We start from the raw sequence: 16,967 nt of genomic DNA on the forward strand, positions 1-16,967 counted from the left end.
CCAGGGAGGAATCAGCCACTCCCAGGATTCCTGATCTACCCTTCTGTGGGCAAAATCCACTCAACTTCTAAGTGTATAGAAGCAGCTGCAGTAGAGGCATCGAATGTAAGCATAATGTAAATATAAATGCGTGTGCGCGTAACTTTAACCTCTTGTGACACGGTCCACTGTTCACTTTTTCTCCTGATGAAAGGAACGCCTTCCAGAACAGTGCTGCCCTAATTACTCCCAGACCCTGTAGTCCGCTGCTTAGTTAACAGGGCCCCCTCCTCTCCGGTGGAAGGAGTCGGAGTCGTGCCCGCCAGGGCCTGAGGGCAGCGGCGGGCGCTCTCTCCCTCCCACTTTTCAAAACTGCCCTAACTGTACTTGGCCTCTCCCTTGGCCGTGGCCGAGGGCCGCTGGCTGCAAGCCTCCCGCCGGCAGCGGGACTCTGGAGTTTCTTTGTGCCGCGGGAAGAAGCAGGGGCTTGACAGGCTCGTCTCCTTATCTCGAGTCGAGTCGCCTACCCCTGAAATAAGGTTCCAGCGGCCCCCGCCCTTCGCAGAGAAGCTTCCCGGAGCCGACTCACCAGGGCGAGTCCGAGCTCTTACACATTAGTGGGCAGGAAGTGGAGTCCCGATGGGAGGCTGGGAATTTGACCGCCTTCCCATTTCAGCACTGGAGGGAGAAGGCTCAGCTCGGCGCCGCGTGCAGATGGCCCCCGCTCCCCTGTGAGAGCTCCCCTGCTCTCCCTCCGCAGCCCTCCCTCCCAGCGCTCACGCTCGGCCCCCCTCCCCGTGGAGGGAAAAGTCTGCGGGCGCCGGAAGGGTCGCGGATCCCGCAACAAAGGGCAAAGCAGAGGGGAACAACTTGAAAAGAACTTGTTTTGTTCCTGTTAAGAAACCTGCAGGAAAATCCACACCCACGTTAACCGCTTTTGAATTGGAGAGCAGCCTCTGTGTGTGTGTGTGCGCGTGCGTGCGAGCGTGCGGGGGTGTGTAGCAAGAGACGGAGGAGGTGCAAACTGTGTGGTCTCAGCGTTGATAAGGAAGCTGCCAGCTGTAGAAGTTCAGCAAAGAGAGGACTACCGCCCGCCCAGAGCCAACTGCTTCTGAACGTAAACCGCATTGTTTTCTGTCCAGATCTTCCAATGGAGGCAGTTGGAAAACCTGTATTTCAGAGAAAAGAAGTTTTCCGTGGAAGTTCATGACCCCCGCAGGTAAGCTAGAAAAGTCCTTTCCTTCCGGGAGCGCGTGGTGCACCCGGTGTGTTATTGACCTGACGATTTTTGTGCTGTCATTGTTCATTTGGGGGAGGGGGGGAGGGGACGGTTGACCGCGGGGAGTATCGTCACAGCTGACAGTGAAGCTTTGTTTTGTGCTCAACGTGTTGATAGATGCGGTGCATTCGAGTGTGCGTTGGGTGTGCGTGCGCACGCGTGAGAGAAATTGGCAGTTGCGTGATCGTGGCAGCTGGCTGCACGTGTGCGGTGTGCATACGTGTGGAGTTGTCTGTGCTCGTGCCGGGGCGTTTTAGGGAAGGTGGGTGACACTCGGTAACACGCACCACATTAAACGGGGCAGTGGGCTGGGTCCTTCTAGAGAGGTCTTGCCGAAGGAAGAGGGGCTAGATGGCTCATTCAGAGCTTCTGAGAGTGTTTCTGGGAAGATAGCACCAAAAGGGATTTGTACCCAAGGGAGCTGTGTTCATTGACTCCACGAGCTGTGGTTTCAGGGTGTCACTGTGGTGGGGGGATGTGAAAGAAACACAGTTCTGTTTCTCCCCACCCCACATTGTGTCCCATGGAGCACCAGTGGAGAAAAATCAGTGCTCTCAAAGTCAGATGCCAAACAATAGGGTCCCCGTTTGGAATGCAGCAAGCCCCTGCGTGGAAGGTTCTCGGGCAGCATGTACCGGCCGCTCTTCCTCTCTTTGTCTGCTGGCAGTGCTGGGCTTCGAGGCAGCCCAGAATTCCCCAAAAACAGGCCTGACACCCAAGGATAAATTGCTTTTAATAGGTCCCAAGATGGGTTTACAAGAAGGGGTCTCCAGGAAGACGGTGGAAAGGTCAGACTCTGTAAAGGTGCAAACTGGGCTTTTGGGCACCAGCGATAGCTACCCCAGCCTTGGCCAGCCAAAGAGGGGTTGGCCCCGGCTCCACTCGCACATGGCTTCTGAGCACCCAAAACAGGCCACTTTGCGCCCAGACGGCTCTCAGAACGAGACGCTGCCACCCCCCCCCCCCCCCCACACACACACACCACACACCCACACCCAAGTCAGAGGGCTGAGCTTGTGCTGTGTCTCAGCCCCTGCCACCAGCGATAACCCAGCAGGGGGAACATGCCTCTCCGCCCCCACCGTGTAATCTGCCTGAAGCAGCCACTCCCTCGGAGGGAAGCAGCTCAGCCCATGCCCCCACCTTCTCCATGAGACCGGCAGATGGAGAACATCTTAGCCAGTCTGCACAGTCAGGTGATGCGAAGTGTCCCCCAGACCCTGCCTCTGCCGAGCAGGCCACGTGGGGGAGGGACAGATGCTGAGAACAGGCCTCCCCCCCCAAGAAGGAACTCGCTGCTGCTTTTCCGGGCGAACTGTATCAGACCAGTCTTAGGTTCTCTCCCCCCTCACCCTTCTGTGTCTGAAAAGAGTGAACCGAATGTTGCCACAATGGGTCCCATGCAGAGAGGGGCTGTCCGACAGGACGAAAACTAGGGACTGGGTCATCTAAGGGGCTGTGCACACTGTCCGTGCCTGTCCTCTGTTGGGAATTTTGCTAACTCACGCACCTCGGACACATCTGTGCGTGTGTGTTCTCCCTGCCTGTCACCCTGTCCGTGATACAATACTAAATTCCCCTCCCTTTCCTAAGGCCCAAGATAGAGCAAAGGGTCCAAACCTCACACATAATTATCATGGGCTTTTAGCCTGTTTCAGACATTCTGGGCTACAGAAAGAGGTCCTTGGCCCTGAGACAGTGTCCAGAGAGGTTAGCACGGCTGGGGAGAAAGGCAAGAGAACTGGGTATTTCTTATGGGCAGGCACTGTTCTAAAGACTTGGACACATTATCTCGTAGTGTCCTCACTGTAAACCCAGGAAATGGGTATTGCTAGTTTCCTGTTGTGCCTGTGGTAAACTGAGGCACAAAAGAAACAAAATATAACCTGGTCTAGGTTACAAAAAGCCGGTAAGTGGTGGAGGAAGGACTTGAACCCGGGGAGTCTGGCTCTAAGACTCCCAGGCGTTACCACTCCGCTCTATACAAAATACTGGCAATTGAGTGCTGAATGGCACAGGCCGTAAATACTGAGAGTGGAGAAGCCAGCCTGGTCAGGAGAGGTTCTGAGCTGAACCTCTCAGGTTCTTAAGAGAGAGGAGGGAAGGGAGGCATTGGAAGCAGGAGTGTGATCACCTCTCCCGGAGAGAAACAGCCGTCCTCCACCCTAGAGGCAGGTAGGGAGGGAGTGGCTAGGGAGGTGTCTACGCTGATGTCAGAGTTGGAAACCCAAGCTGACTGCAGCTTTAAGGACCCCTTTTCCAGATGGACACCAGTGCAAACGTAGGGGATTGCCATGGGTTGTTAGCTACTGGGTTTCATGGCAGAGCAAAGGCTCTCAGCCGCCTCCTGCCTCCTAGGACAGCAAATGGTCTTCCCAGGGCCCACAGGGCGCTCCTTATCTTAAATGCCTCACCCACTGCTGTTGCCACAGGTATTTGGAGCAGGGAACAGGAGTCTGATGCACTCTGCATTGAGGCGGTCGCAGCCAGGAAGGGAGCCAGAGGTGAAGGGTTGGGATGGCAAGTAAGGAAAAGAATCCTGCGGTGAAGAGGGTGGGACCCAGACAGGGACCGGGGATCACCCCAGGCAGAGGGCGCGTCCTGAGTCGATGGGCCCAGCGTGGACCACAGAAGGGGACGCACGACGTGTGCTCCAGGACACGCACCCCCAGCTCGATACCCACATTGGTTCTCTGGTTCTTGGCAAATATTCCGTTTCTAAGGTTTAGGCAAAACAGAAAAGTCAGTGTGGTGGGAAGAGCCTGAAGGGAGAGATGCGGAGAAGAGATATGTTAATGATGGAGCAGGAGAAAACTCCGGGTCTGATGTGCTGTTTGTACAGCACCTCCCAGACCTGGCGAGCCTCCTGGACCCTTCCTCCCCTGCCTTCCCTGAAACACACGCGCATTTGGCCCCTGCCACTCTCGTGCTTGCACTCAGACGTGCCTCCAGCCCCTCATCCTTTCTAACTCCGCTTTTCTGGGAGAAAGGATCGTACCGGGTTCCAGGAGCAGCCATTGGCATAGAAGCCGAAGTGGAAGCTTCCCATCATGGTTTCTTCTTATTTCTACAGGGATCTGTGGGGCATTCCTCCCCACTCTGTCACCGGCTCCTTTTCCGTGATAGGAGCAGCTCTAAATTGTCTTGCAGGGAAAATCTTCCAAATTAGACACCTTAAGCTTGAGAACACGCTTTTTTCTTATGTGCACGTGGGGAACCCCAGGCCCCACCCCAGCACCTTGCCTTGCACACACCCACACACACACGTGCATGCAAACACATGTTCTCAGATTTCATTTGCCAAACCATCTGCCTAAGGGACACACTTCACTGAAAGCATCCTATAACCCTTTTTTTTTTCCTCCCTACACCATTGATGTGAATTCCTTTGGGACCCATGTTTCCCACTCTTGTTTTGTTTTGGTTTGGTTTTTTTAGTGTTTGAGAGAGAAAGAGAGCGCAGGGGAGGGGCAGGGAGAGAGAGGGACAGAGGATCCAAAACTGGCTCTGTGTTGACAGCAGAGAGCCTGGTGGGGGGACTCGAACTTATGAACCGTGAGATCATGACCTGAGCCCAAATTGGACGCTTAACCGACTAAGCCATCCATGCGCCCCTCGTGTTTTATTTTTAAAGTGTAATTGCCTCTGTCTACTCCATACACAGATAGGCCCTATGTCCTACGTAAACGTGTATGGAGGGGGGTAGTGGAGAAGATTGGCTCGACTCCATTCTGCCTTCTCTCTCCTGATTCTGTATACCCTGTCTGCCCTGTGAATAAATTTGAGATTGATAACCACTCTCTCAAGGAACACGGAGTTAGAGCAGTGTAAGAAGTCTGGACTCCTTCGGGACTTCCCACAGGCTGTGGCCTGTGGTGGTGGTGATTAGAACAGGATTGACTTATCCTTCACCATAGGCAGCATTGCCTGCTGTTTACTAAAGGACATTGTCAAAGGCTCTTCCTGTTCCTGAAGTTTGTCTTGGCCCAATGCCAAGAGCTGAAGCTCAAAAAGGACCATCCAGTGACCTAGAATGACCCATCTTATCCCAGACAAGACAGAAGCTTGAATGGATTCTGAACCCTAAGGAGCCAGTAAATCAAAAGATTAGCATTATTCGTGATAGCCAAAATATGGACATAACCTAAGTGTTCATTGAGGGATGAAAGGATACAGAAATTGTGGTGTGTGTATAAATACAACGGAATATTATTCAGCCACGGGAAAGAATGGAGCCCTGCCATTTGCAACAATGTGGATATACCTGGAGGACATTATGTTCAAGTGAAATAAGCCAGACACAGAAAGGAAAGAACTGGGTGATCTCACGAATATGTGGAATCCCAAAAGTCAAATAGTAGGGGCTCCTGGGTGGCTCAGTGGGTTGAATGTCCCACTGAGCTCAGGTCCTGATCTCACGGTTCGTGAGTTCGAGCCCCGTGTCAGGCTTGCTGCTGTCAGTGCAGAGCCCGCTTCAGATCCTCTGTCCTCTCTCTTCTCTGCTTTACCCCTGCTCATGCTCTCTCTCTCAAACATGAATAAACATTAAAAAAAAAAAAGTGGAAGCATAGACTGGAAGGGTGGTTACCTGGGCCAGGGAAGAGAGGAAGTAGGGAGTGTCGGTCAGAGGTACAAAGCTGCAGTTGGGTAGGACAAATAAGCCTACAGATCTAAGGTAGAGCACGAGGACTGTAGTTAATGATGTGCACTGAATATTGGACGCGAGCTAAGAGTAGATCTCCAGTGCTCTTGTGACACAACTATGTGAAGAACGATCATTAGCTTGACCGTAGGAATCATTTCACTGTGTATATCAAATCCTGTTGTACACCTTATATATATACAATTTTGATTACATTGAAAAGCTGGACTTTGCTATCTAGTTTCCTAAGTGTGTGTGTGTGTGTGTGTGTGTGTGTGTGTACATGCTGGCATGTGTGTTCATATGTCCCCTTTATGCCAGGGCGTTTAGTTCCCACGGGGTTCTTGGTAAAAGCTGTCAACGGATCAGTGGAGTCCCTCATCATAAACATGCCTGAACCTTCTGATTCTTGCTGTCACAGGGCTTCAGTGACCAGGAGGACGTTTGGACACAGTGGCATTGCGGTACATACATGGTACGCATGTCCAGCATTGATCAAGTCCATCTGGGCTATGGCCATTAGCCAGCACCAGTTCTATCTGGACAGAAAGCAGAGTAAGGTAAGTCAGGGACTGGGAGGCACTTTGCAAAGACCAGACCTTTCTACCAAGAGGGAAGCTTGCCTGAGGGTTGCACTAGGGCCTGAGTCTGGGTCTCCTAATTTAGGGCTCAAGAATTCGACGGGTGGGGGCGGCACCGTGTCCCCCGCCCCGAGAGGTGCACAGGTACAGACCTGCCTTGCAGAGTTACAGGAGGGAGGAAGGAGACAGGCTCTTCCAGAGGGTACGTCCCGTGCCGTGGTCAGGGGCTCTGGCCCTTTACTGCAGCCAGGTAGGGCCCTTTTGAGGAATTCCAAGCGTGCTTTCGAACTTCAGAAACCTCTCCTAGGAACGAGCTGTCAAGCCCTTTATGGTGTTTCAACAGTGGCATATTGTTTCCTTTTTGAGAGAGAGAGAGAGAAAAAAAAACAACAACAACCCGTTTGCAATTAATAGACACCATCTAACTGTTTAGGATAATTGCTGTGAAAACCCTCCAGGCTTTTCCAACTGCCAGTTCCTTTTTAAAAAAAAAAAAAAAAAAAAGAACTGGAAACATGAAAAAAAAAACCACCCAGCCATTTCCCTAAAGTAGACCTAGAGCCTCAGGCCTTGGTAAACAGCCATCCTCCGAGGGAGGTTTGACCCAGCCCCAGTGCGGACACACAGGTGCATTTTCTGGCGGGTGGGAGAGTGACGTCTCCTTGGTTCACACACAGCTTCTGTCAACACTCGGCCCCCTCTTCCTCTACCGCCTCTGCCTGTCGTGCTGCCTTGCCTTCCCTCCACAAGCCATTCTCCTTCATTAGCCCTCTGGTCAAGAGCCCCATCTAGGTCTTGCCCCTTTCCAGAATCCTGCTGGCTTGGCAGAGGCGATGCAGAACTATCGAGGGAGATCCAGCCTTGGCCCCTGGGACGTTTTGTCCCATCATGTGGGTCCTCAGTGGGTGTGGAGGTGGCCGGACTCTGGCCTTACTGGGCCCAAGATTCAGCAGATCGGAGCCCTCTTGGATCCTGACGGCTTCCTCTTCTGTCTTACTTCCTGTCTGGGTGGCGTTGTTCTTTCCCTGGCGTGGGCTGAGGAGTAGCCAGAGAGACCTGGGGCCAAGTGGGAGGGAGGAGAAAGATAGTAAGAAAATAGGAGAAAAGGAAACAATCTCTCAGCTCATAAATCAGTTTCAAATCAGGGCCCTTCCTGCCAGGCTGTCACTTTGTCCTTCATAACACGTTTTTCTCCTCTGCGAAGTCTTCCTGGCCCCTTTTTTGGTCATTTTCTGGGGTGAATGGGCACAGAGTAGAGTGTTTTTTGTTGTTGTTAGGCATAATGGGAGCATTCCACAGCTTTCCTGGTGATGATGGACATTGGCACAGGGATTTGAAGCCCAATTAGATCAAAAGAAACCGGGCCAAAGCATTTTGACTCATGCTTTAGCTTGAGACAGTGGGTGGGTGTCCGCATTATGCCCTCTGGTTGCAAGAGTTAGAGGTCAGAACCTTAAAACATTGATTCCATCCTCTGCGTTGTTCGGGAATGGGTGGTGAGGGGTGGAGACCTTGGCAACCCTCCTGAACCCCACCACTGATGCCTCTTGGGGGCAGACCCCCCACACACACCAGTAGCACAATTTTGAAAGGAGAAAGGACAAAGTGTATTTCACCCTGAGGTTAGTACATTAGCTGTTTGAGTTGTTCTACCCTGTGCTGGTTTTTTGCATTGAGGGTCTCTTGAGTAACTCAAGAAGCAGGTTCTTTTTTTTTTCTTTTTTCTTTTTTTAATGTTTATTTATTTTGAGAGAGAGGGAGTGCACACCTGAGCAGGGAAGGGGCAGAGAGAGAATCCCAAGCAGGCTCTGCACAGTCAGTACAGAGCCCAGCACGGGGCTCGATCCCCCGAATGGAGAGATCATGACCTGAGCTGAAATCAAGAGTCAGACGCTTATACAACTGAACCCCCCCCACGAGGTGCCCCAAGAGGCTGGTTCTTAGGGTTCTTCATCCCCCCCTGTCAAAGATGGTCTTCCTCTGCAGTTGGAGAAGGCTTCTTTGCAGGCTAACAGGTCAGCCCTCTGAAGCAACAAGTAAACTGGAAAAAGTTAGTCTCAAAGTTCATTTATCAGCAGCAAGTATCCTTTAAAAGGCCAAACCAGGTGCCCACGCAATAGGGGAATTTCAGCTGTCCATCTCAGTGACCCCTGGGGGACGGAAGGAAGTACATGTTGGCCCGGGAGCGGGAGAACTTTCCCCCCAGTCAGCTCTGCTTGTTCACAGATGCTCCAGAGCCCTCCCGTTTCTCGTAGGAACCAAGTCCTCAACCCACAGTGGCAGGTGAGGAATAAACTCCACAAGGAGGTCCAGGGACTCCATTTCCAGATCTCTGACCCTAGGCAAGTGTCTCACTGTACCTGCTTTGCCTCCCCGATGAGAGAACAAGGAAGGAAATTACTCACGGAGATTATTGATTGGCCCCATGACACAATGTGTGTGAAACCACTTTTGGAGATCGGTATTTTTATCATTATCATCGTTAATCCAACACAGTATCCCTTGGCCAACACTTGTGTAAAGGTTAAATTCTCTAAAAGTTTCCCAGATTAAATCAGAGATGATAAAATTCCCCTCCGGAATTACACCACCTTTCATTTCTGGGATGCCGTTCTCTGTACAAGGGTGATGTGATCCGTCTCCGGTGGGCAGAACGATCTCCAGTGAGTGACGGCTGACACGCCTGGGACGAGTTTCCAAATATTTCTGAGCAGCCCGTGTTGGCTGGCACACTGGCCATTGCTTCACACCCTAGTGAGTCGGGCCAGGCCAGCCAATCCTTTCTCCGAAGTGCTTCTGCAAAGCCCAGGCCTCCCAAGTGATGCTTATCAGCCCCGGAGACAAGCGTGGTCTAGTGGTTTGAGTCAGCAGGGGAGGGTGGCCAAGAAGTCTCCGGTTCTTCCCTGGTGCTGGTATTTTCTTCTTTCAGGATCCTTCTGCAAATCATGTAAGAACATCTCTCGCACGTGCACACACACACATGCTCCCTCTATCTCCAGAGACGGAGCAGAAAGAGCCCATGTTGCTTGGTTTCGTACGGCTCATTCAGAATGAGAGGCTGTACAGGGACCAGTCACACCTGGTAACTTCTGTGTGCCGACCCCCAAGATGAGGAATGTTGTCCTTTCTGGATCCTGGCAACCTCTGAAGCCCAGAGCTGAGGACTGTCCTGTAGATATCAGAGGAAGATACTTGAAAGTTCAGATTGTGGAGCGTAAACATTAGACCCTATGCCTCTGAACTCCAAGCAGGGACTCGTCAAGTTGCCCTCTAGTCCAGACATGGTTCCTCCTCCTCAGTCGTTGGGTTTTGTTTTTTTCTTTTTTTTTTTAATTTTTTTTTAAAATTTATTTAAAAAAAAAGTTTTTTTAATGTTTATTTATTTTTGAGACAGAGAGAGACAGAGCATGAACAGGGGAGGGGCAGAGAGAGAGGGAGACACAGAATCCGAAACAGGCTCCAGGCTCTGAGCGGTCAGCACAGAGCCTGACGTGGGGCTCGAACTCACGGACCATGAGATCATGACCCGAACCAAAGTCGGACGCTTAACCGACCGAGCACCCAGGCGCCCCAACATTTATTTATTTTTGAGACAGGGAGAGACAGCATGAACGGGGGAGGGTCAGAGAGACAGGGAGACACAGAATCTGAAACAGGCTCCAGGCTCTGAGCGGTCAGCACAGAGCCTGACACGGGGCTTGAACTCACGGACCGAGATCATGACCTGAGCCGAAGTCGGATGCTTAACCGACTGAGCCACCCAGGTGCCCCAAGAGTTTTGTTTTTTTCTAATGTGTCCTCTGTTCTTCATTCCATCTAGATCAAAAGCAGGGTGAAAGCTTGGTAGGGGACCATTAAACCTTGCTCGTGGGATATCAGTAATAAAACTTGGTGGGGCAAGGCCCCCAAAGTAGGATGTCCAGAATTTTGGAGGCTCTTCCGGGATGTCCCAAAGACTTGACTTTGCTGGAATACAATCTCCCAATCCGTACTCCTTCCTCTTAGTGTGTGCTCTCTCCACTGGGTCTGTTTAGTCATTGTGATATTTCCATTCAGAGAGAAGCCAATAATTTGCTAAAGCTTCTAAGAATCTGATCTCCCTTGGGAAAGGATATCTGTTGCTCCCTTTTCCATATTTTGGTTTTTGCCTCTAACACTGATCAGTGGCAGGATTGGAAGTGGGTGGGGATAGGTCTGGCGTGTGGTTAATGAGATCCCCCAAATCCCAGGTTGAGCCATCAATCTCCCCTCATTTAGCAAATTGCCTCCAGGTCATGATTTGTATCCCATTCCTATTTCCATTCCAGTGGCCTTTATGTGTATTATCTAATTGAGTCCTTATCACAACTCCACCGCATGGGTTTTAAGAGCTTCATTTTATAAACAGGGATCTGAGCCTCAGCCAGGTTGAAGATCATGGTCAAACAATGGTTACCTGGCCAGGGCCAAGATTCCAGTCCAGATCTTTCTGACTTGAGACTCTGGGCCCCTTCGCATCATGCTGAGTTGGTCCGCGTCTCCGTGAGTCATTACATAACTGGAAGCGTCCTCGGCTCTTTTTATTAAAGCGTGGGCGTTCGTGGAGGGGGCTGCTAAAGACGGTGATGTGTGTGCTTCCTCGGCTTGCTCAGAGGGTGAAGCTCAACCAAATACACCCTGTGGGCATGCCTGCCTTGTCCATGTGAAGTGAAAGGTGCTTCCTGCTTCTGCTGCAAGCCGGAGCACTGCGGGGGCCTGGTGGCCGCGATTAGGTCATCAGCAAGGAGGCCCTGACCTGAGAGAGGTGGCCTGGTTCTGAATGCGGGGACAAGAGTTGAGGTCAGAAAGGAGACCTCAGTCAAGGAAGGACTGATGGGATGATGCTTCATACCTGGCAAACAGCAAGACTCCTGCGTTTCCTTGGTCCCTCAGACTCTCCTCTCCTAACAAGAGGAAAGCGCTCGGCTCTCGGAAGGCATGGACGTCTGTGTCCGCATCAGTGTGGAGGCCAGAGGAAGGGCGAAGGCACGGGGTGATAGCCTTTGCTGGACAGCGCAGGGGACTCGGGTAGAGAATGTCAATAAGGAAGAATGGACGATGTCTACCGACCCCTCCACGGCCCCCACATCTGCCTCTGCTGGCTTCTCCTGTTGGGGGACAGACTTGGTCTCACACGGAGGGGGTGGTTGGGCAAATGCACGTTAAATGACTGAAAAACCAAGTTCCAAACCGAGTTCGAAAACCATCGGCTTATGTGCTATAGCCGACGCCGTGGAAAGAAACCTCAGCACACGTATGGGTTCTCCCAGCATTGATAGTGTTTTTGTTAGGCTCGTGCTGTGAGCAAAGCATGTTGCTTGAGGTACTATCACAACAAGTGATTTCCTGAAGAAGGAAAAAAAAAGGTCAAACACGTGTAGAAAATGCACACCCCATTTTCACTGACCGCAGGCAGTAGCTAAAAAAGGCAGTTTAAATGAAAAACAGTTACTTTTAGGAATGTAATTATGATTACAGACTTCTCTTCTAATTATTCCAACCTGTTACGTTTAGCCAAGTCGGGCCAATTAATAAGCACAGTGGAGTGTTAACTAAAATCTAGACTTTGGAGAGGAGAGTTAGGTATCTCGTGGTTCGTGGGTTCGAGCCCCATGTCGGGCTCTGTGCTGACAGCTCGGAGCCCGGAGCTTGCTTCCGATTCTGTGTCTCCCTCTCTCTCTGCCCCTCCCCTGCTCACGCTTTGTCTCACTCTGTTTCTCAAAAATAAATGTAAAAAAGAATTTTTTTTTTTAAATAAACACAGAATGAAGTCAGTACTCTTTTATTGAGAGCTGGGTTCCAGGGCACGGCCTCAGGCAGCCTTCACGTGCCTGCCGTCCTTTGTCCCTAACAGAACCTGCAAAGGCGGGCGGTGTTCGTCCCATTGTATAAGCTGGGAATAAAGAGGTTTGGTGAGATTAAGGAACGTTCCCCGCACAGGACTCTGACCGGGTCTGTGTGGCGTCAAAGCCCCTGCACTAGGCACTGCACGGCACAGCCCGTGGAAGACAGAGCTTGGGAAACGTCATCCCTCGTGTCCGCTCTAGAGCCACCTCACGCGGGGAGCGTCAGTGGTCGGGGATGGGGCCGAGGAACACAAACGTTAAGAATGCTGGAAGCCAGGAAACGAGTCCCTGTGCTACCTTTCGGGACCCCAAGCCGGCGAGCGGTAGCCGTTCTCCACCAGAGGTGAACGCCTCTTCACGGCCCGGTTGTCTTTTCCATTCTAGTCTAAAATCCATGCCGCGCGCAGCCTGAGCGAGATCGCCATCGACCTGACCGAGACCGGCACGCTGAAGACCTCCAAGCTGGCCAACATGGGGAGCAAAGGGAAGATCATCAGCGGCAGCAGCGGGAGCCTCCTGTCATCAGGTACGGCAGGGCCTCTCGGGGAGCGTGGAGGAGGCTCGCCCAAGCGCGGCGCCCGGCCCAGCGAGGCTCCGGGCAAGGCCGGCCAGTGGCAGCCGCGGAGGAGGCAGCTTGGCAGGCTCCCCGGGAGCTGGCTCCGGTTGTGAGACCGAGGTTTTGAGCCAAACGGGAATCTGAGAAAACCGCCCAGAGTGCCAGAGGGTGGGGGGGAGATCCGAAGCAGCAGAACCAGGCAGCGTGGGAAGGACCGTCGGCCTCAGAAGCCTCTTGAGCACCCTCCAGAGCCTTCTGAATGCCGATGGCCGAGGGTCAGGAGCGTCAAGTCCAAGGACGGGGTGGGGCGTGCTTGTGTGCCCTTAAAGGAGAATTCTACCAAGGAGGGGGGGCTGAAGGCAGGCTGTGGTGCTGAGCGACCCTCCGCCCTGCTCTCAGGCGAACTCCTCAGGACTCTGGAAGGCCAGAAACTCCAGGCCTTCGGAGAGTCTTGCTGTCACAGAATGCCACGTAGTGTCGAGCACCTTTTGCAAGTGGGAGTCCCAGGGTCTGATTCCAAGTGTGCTTCTAAGAGCCCTGGGCAAGTCATTTTGTCATTGGATGCAAGAGGGACAGACTGGCTCTGTGCGTGAATTCAGAGCGGCTGATGGCCAGAGTAGGGACGCCATTGGCCGCGGTGACAGGAAGAGGCGGAGGTTTGCGGAGCACAGGAAGCGGGAGGGAGGGGGTCATTGTTCGGAGACGTTGAATGCAGGTCACTCCCCAGGCCACAGGATCAAAGCCTGATTGTTCTTGGGGACAGCGTTCTCTTGCCTCCGAGCCTCGAAGGAAAGCAACAAGTCTTTCCCCTCCCTCATCTTCCAGAGTCATTTTTTCTTTCTTTCTTCCTTCCTTTTTTTTTTTCCTTTAAGATTTCTTCCTGCCCTAACATTCTAGGAGTTGTCTGTAAATATTGCGTCCCTAGTGTCACCTCTGTTCTAGTGCATCCCTCTCTCTTTGATGCCCACCCCCTGATTCTGTTTACCGAGCCGGCCCCCTGCCCCCCACCCCCCCACCGTTCCCAGTACTGCTGTCCCTCCGTCACACTCAGCCATAACTTCTCTGCTGCTCTTGCTTCCTCGGAACCCTGCTGATGGGGACGCCAGCCGGAGCTCATGGGTTCACAGAGGCATCCTGCCTGCCCACATCTCGGCTCCTCCCTCCATCAGCTTTGTCTAGATTCTTCTCCCCCTCGCCACAGTTCCCCTTTGCTATACCTTCCCCTGTCGTTATTTCGTTGTTTGTCTTTGCACCTGGTGCTTCCAGGGTTGTAAAAGACTGGAAGTGAAGATAGTCTCAAAGAGAAACAAATAAGAATGAGCCATGAAAAGCGATGTCCTTCTAAGAACCAACTCCTTGGTTCACCAGGGTCTTTCCACAGCCCCGTCTAAGGACTGCACACAACAGCAGTAAGAGGAAACGGAGAAGGGCAAGAAGCTGAAGGGGTCTGGGCAGCCTCCAGGCCGGCAGAGTCCAGTCAGAGCCTTGACCCGGAGGACCAGGGGGAGGATGTGCCCCTCCCGGACTGAGAGGCCCGTTTACTGAGGGGCTGATGGAGCTTCAGCTCAGGGGCCCGCGCTGGCCAGGCCTTTCAGAGGGTTTGGGAGGGCCCAGCCACGTGTCCTCATGGCATGTGGTTTTGTGAACATAGAACGTTTTGCATTCTTTTTTTTTTTTTTTTATCTTGAAGTGCAGTCCACGTAGGTGTTATGTTAGTTTCAGGTATGTAACGTGGCGATTTCACCATCTCTCGTGCTCACCTCAAGTGTAGCTACCAGCTGTCACCATGCAGCTCTGTTAAGGTGTCACTGACTGTATTCTCTAAGCTGTACCTTTCTTCCCTGTGACTTACTCATTCCATCCCTGGGAGCCTGTGTCTCCCACCCTCCTTCTCCCATTTTGCCCTTCCCCCTCCCCTCTGATAATCACCAGTTCTCTGTGTTAATGGGTCTGTTTCTTTCTTTCTTTCTTTTTCTTTCTTTCTTTCTTTCTTTCTTTCTTTCTTTCTTTCTTTCTTTCTTTTTTTGTAATGTTCATTTATTTTTGAGAGAGAGACAGAGCATGAGCAGGGGAGGGGCAGAGAGAGAGGGAGACACAGAATCCGAAGCAGGTTCCAGGCTCTGAGCTGTCAGCCCAGAGCCAGACGAGGGGCTCAGACTCACAGACATGAGATCATGACCTGAGCTGAAGTCAGAGGCTTAACTGCCTGAGCCACCCAGGGGCCCCTCAGTCTGTTTCTGCTTGTTGTTTGTTTATTCATTTGTTTGGTAGATTCCACGAAGAAGTGAAATCATACGGTATTTGTCTTTCTCTGTCTGATTTCTTTCACTTACCATAATACCCAGGTCCATCCATGTTGTAAAGGGCAAGATCTCATTCTTTTTTATGGCTGAGTAATATTCCATTGTGTGTGTGTATGTTGTGTGATGTACACACACACACACACACACACACACCCCCCACATCTTCTGTATCCGTCTTATCAATCCTAAATGTCTTCTATTAGTGGGCACCTAGGTTCTTCCATATCTCGGCTGTTGTAAATAATTGCATTATTTTCCGTAAATCCACTAAAATTATATAAGCTTCATGCCCCACAAAGCCTGGCTCTACTTCTGCCACCATAGGTTTACCATAAACCCCTCCCTGCCTCAGATTCTTCTAAATGTTTTCAGCAGTACAGCGAGGCAAATGACGATAATTTCTGAGGCCTTCAGCTTTACAGTGAAAGCTGTAGAAAATGCTGCTGTCTTGTATCTAAGAGAAGGTCCTACAAAACCTGAGACCCACATCTCAAATTATGGCCACTCTCAATCCCCTGCTGAGTGGCAAAGGGCAGAGCCATAGTCAGCTCCTGTGTTTGTGCTCTAGACCCTTCTAACCCCTGGTAAAATCCAGAGTCTCTGCTTTGAGCCTGGATTTATCTGCCCACGGTCGTCCTCATCCAGCCACAGATGAGCCCCACCCATCCCTCAGGCTTCGTGAGGTGTGCATCCCTGTGTGGTTTCTTAGCCATTTGGAAAGCCGGGTACTGTGCGAATTTGGCACGGTTCTATCCAGAAGGACAGTGGATTCTTCCAGCTCAGTTCTCAAACTTCGACGTGCATCAGAACCACGTGGAGGGCAGTTCAAACACAGATAGCTGAGCTCCCGTCCCAGGGTGTCTGATTCTGTAGGTCGGGGGTGAGCCTGAGAATTTGTATTTATAACAAATCCCTAAGAGATGCCGATGCGGCTGGTCTGGGGACCACACGTTGAGAGCCACTCTTCCTGCTGAAGAAGAGATAGAAGCCTGAGGTGACGGTGTGGCTTTGGAACACAGAACCCAGGTATCCCCGCTTTCCGACCTGTGTCTTGGGCCGTCTTCTCTGGCCGCTCATATCTGTGAGCCTGTGGGGGCACCACGGCAGTAACGTAATCGCAGCCACAGATCAGGTTGCGTCCGGGAGCCCCAAATCTCCTGACGTAGTACTGACATCACTCCGTTATCAGCAGATGAGATCCAGATTTTGCAGATGAGAAAGCAATTCAGCTGTGTCCCTGCCACCAGCATAATAGAACAAAATAGTACAGTAGCAAATAAAGCATCTTTACCCCAAGATACAAAAGTGACTTTCAAATGTATGATAACTTCATGTCAGGGAGTCTACTTGGGAGCTCCTGACGCAAAGACCTCGCCCTCCCCACTTGCAGAGGGACTCCGTTCCTGGGCACTGACTCCTCTGCCCTTTCCCTGCCCGCCCTCTGCCACACCGCTGTGCAAGGGGAAGGTGGGAGAGGAAGAGACCGGGAGGTATGAGCCGTGCCCCAGGACCAGATCAGGCAGCGCGTCAAACTCTGCCCAGCCCTGCCAGCTGGAGCCTGAAGAAGTGTGCTTGATGTCATGCTGAGGCTGAGGGTCCGTGGGGACACCTCCCTCCCGTGACTTAAGAAGACAGTGGAGGGAGAGACTCCAAAAAGGAAAGAATATAGGCCATGAGTTAACAAAGGGAATTTCTGGTGTCCACAGATCTGGTCATCGTTTCCCCCTGGGGGTGCTGATCGCTGCCCCTTTGTCTTGTGCGGG

The 16,967-nt window shown here is 51.9% G+C and overlaps 1 protein-coding gene across 13 annotated transcripts in view; it reads left to right on the forward strand.

Moving 5' to 3' along the window:
* The window catches only part of FRMD4A (FERM domain containing 4A), a 607,025-nt gene that overhangs the window by 541,535 nt on the left and 48,523 nt on the right, over positions 1–16,967 (forward strand). For all 13 annotated transcript variants that reach the window (XM_053895512.1, XM_053895513.1, XM_053895517.1 and 10 more), the window contains 3 exons: positions 1,122–1,198; positions 6,322–6,460; positions 12,730–12,871. In XM_053895512.1, the coding sequence (XP_053751487.1) occupies positions 1,122–1,198; positions 6,322–6,460; positions 12,730–12,871 (358 nt within the window). The remainder of the gene's footprint in view (positions 1–1,121; positions 1,199–6,321; positions 6,461–12,729; positions 12,872–16,967) is intronic.

The sequence above is a fragment of the Panthera pardus genome, unplaced genomic scaffold (assembly GCF_024362965.1).
Source record: "Panthera pardus isolate Hobbes unplaced genomic scaffold, ASM2436296v1 HiC_scaffold_6, whole genome shotgun sequence".
In the NCBI taxonomy this organism is placed as follows: domain Eukaryota; kingdom Metazoa; phylum Chordata; class Mammalia; order Carnivora; family Felidae; genus Panthera; species Panthera pardus.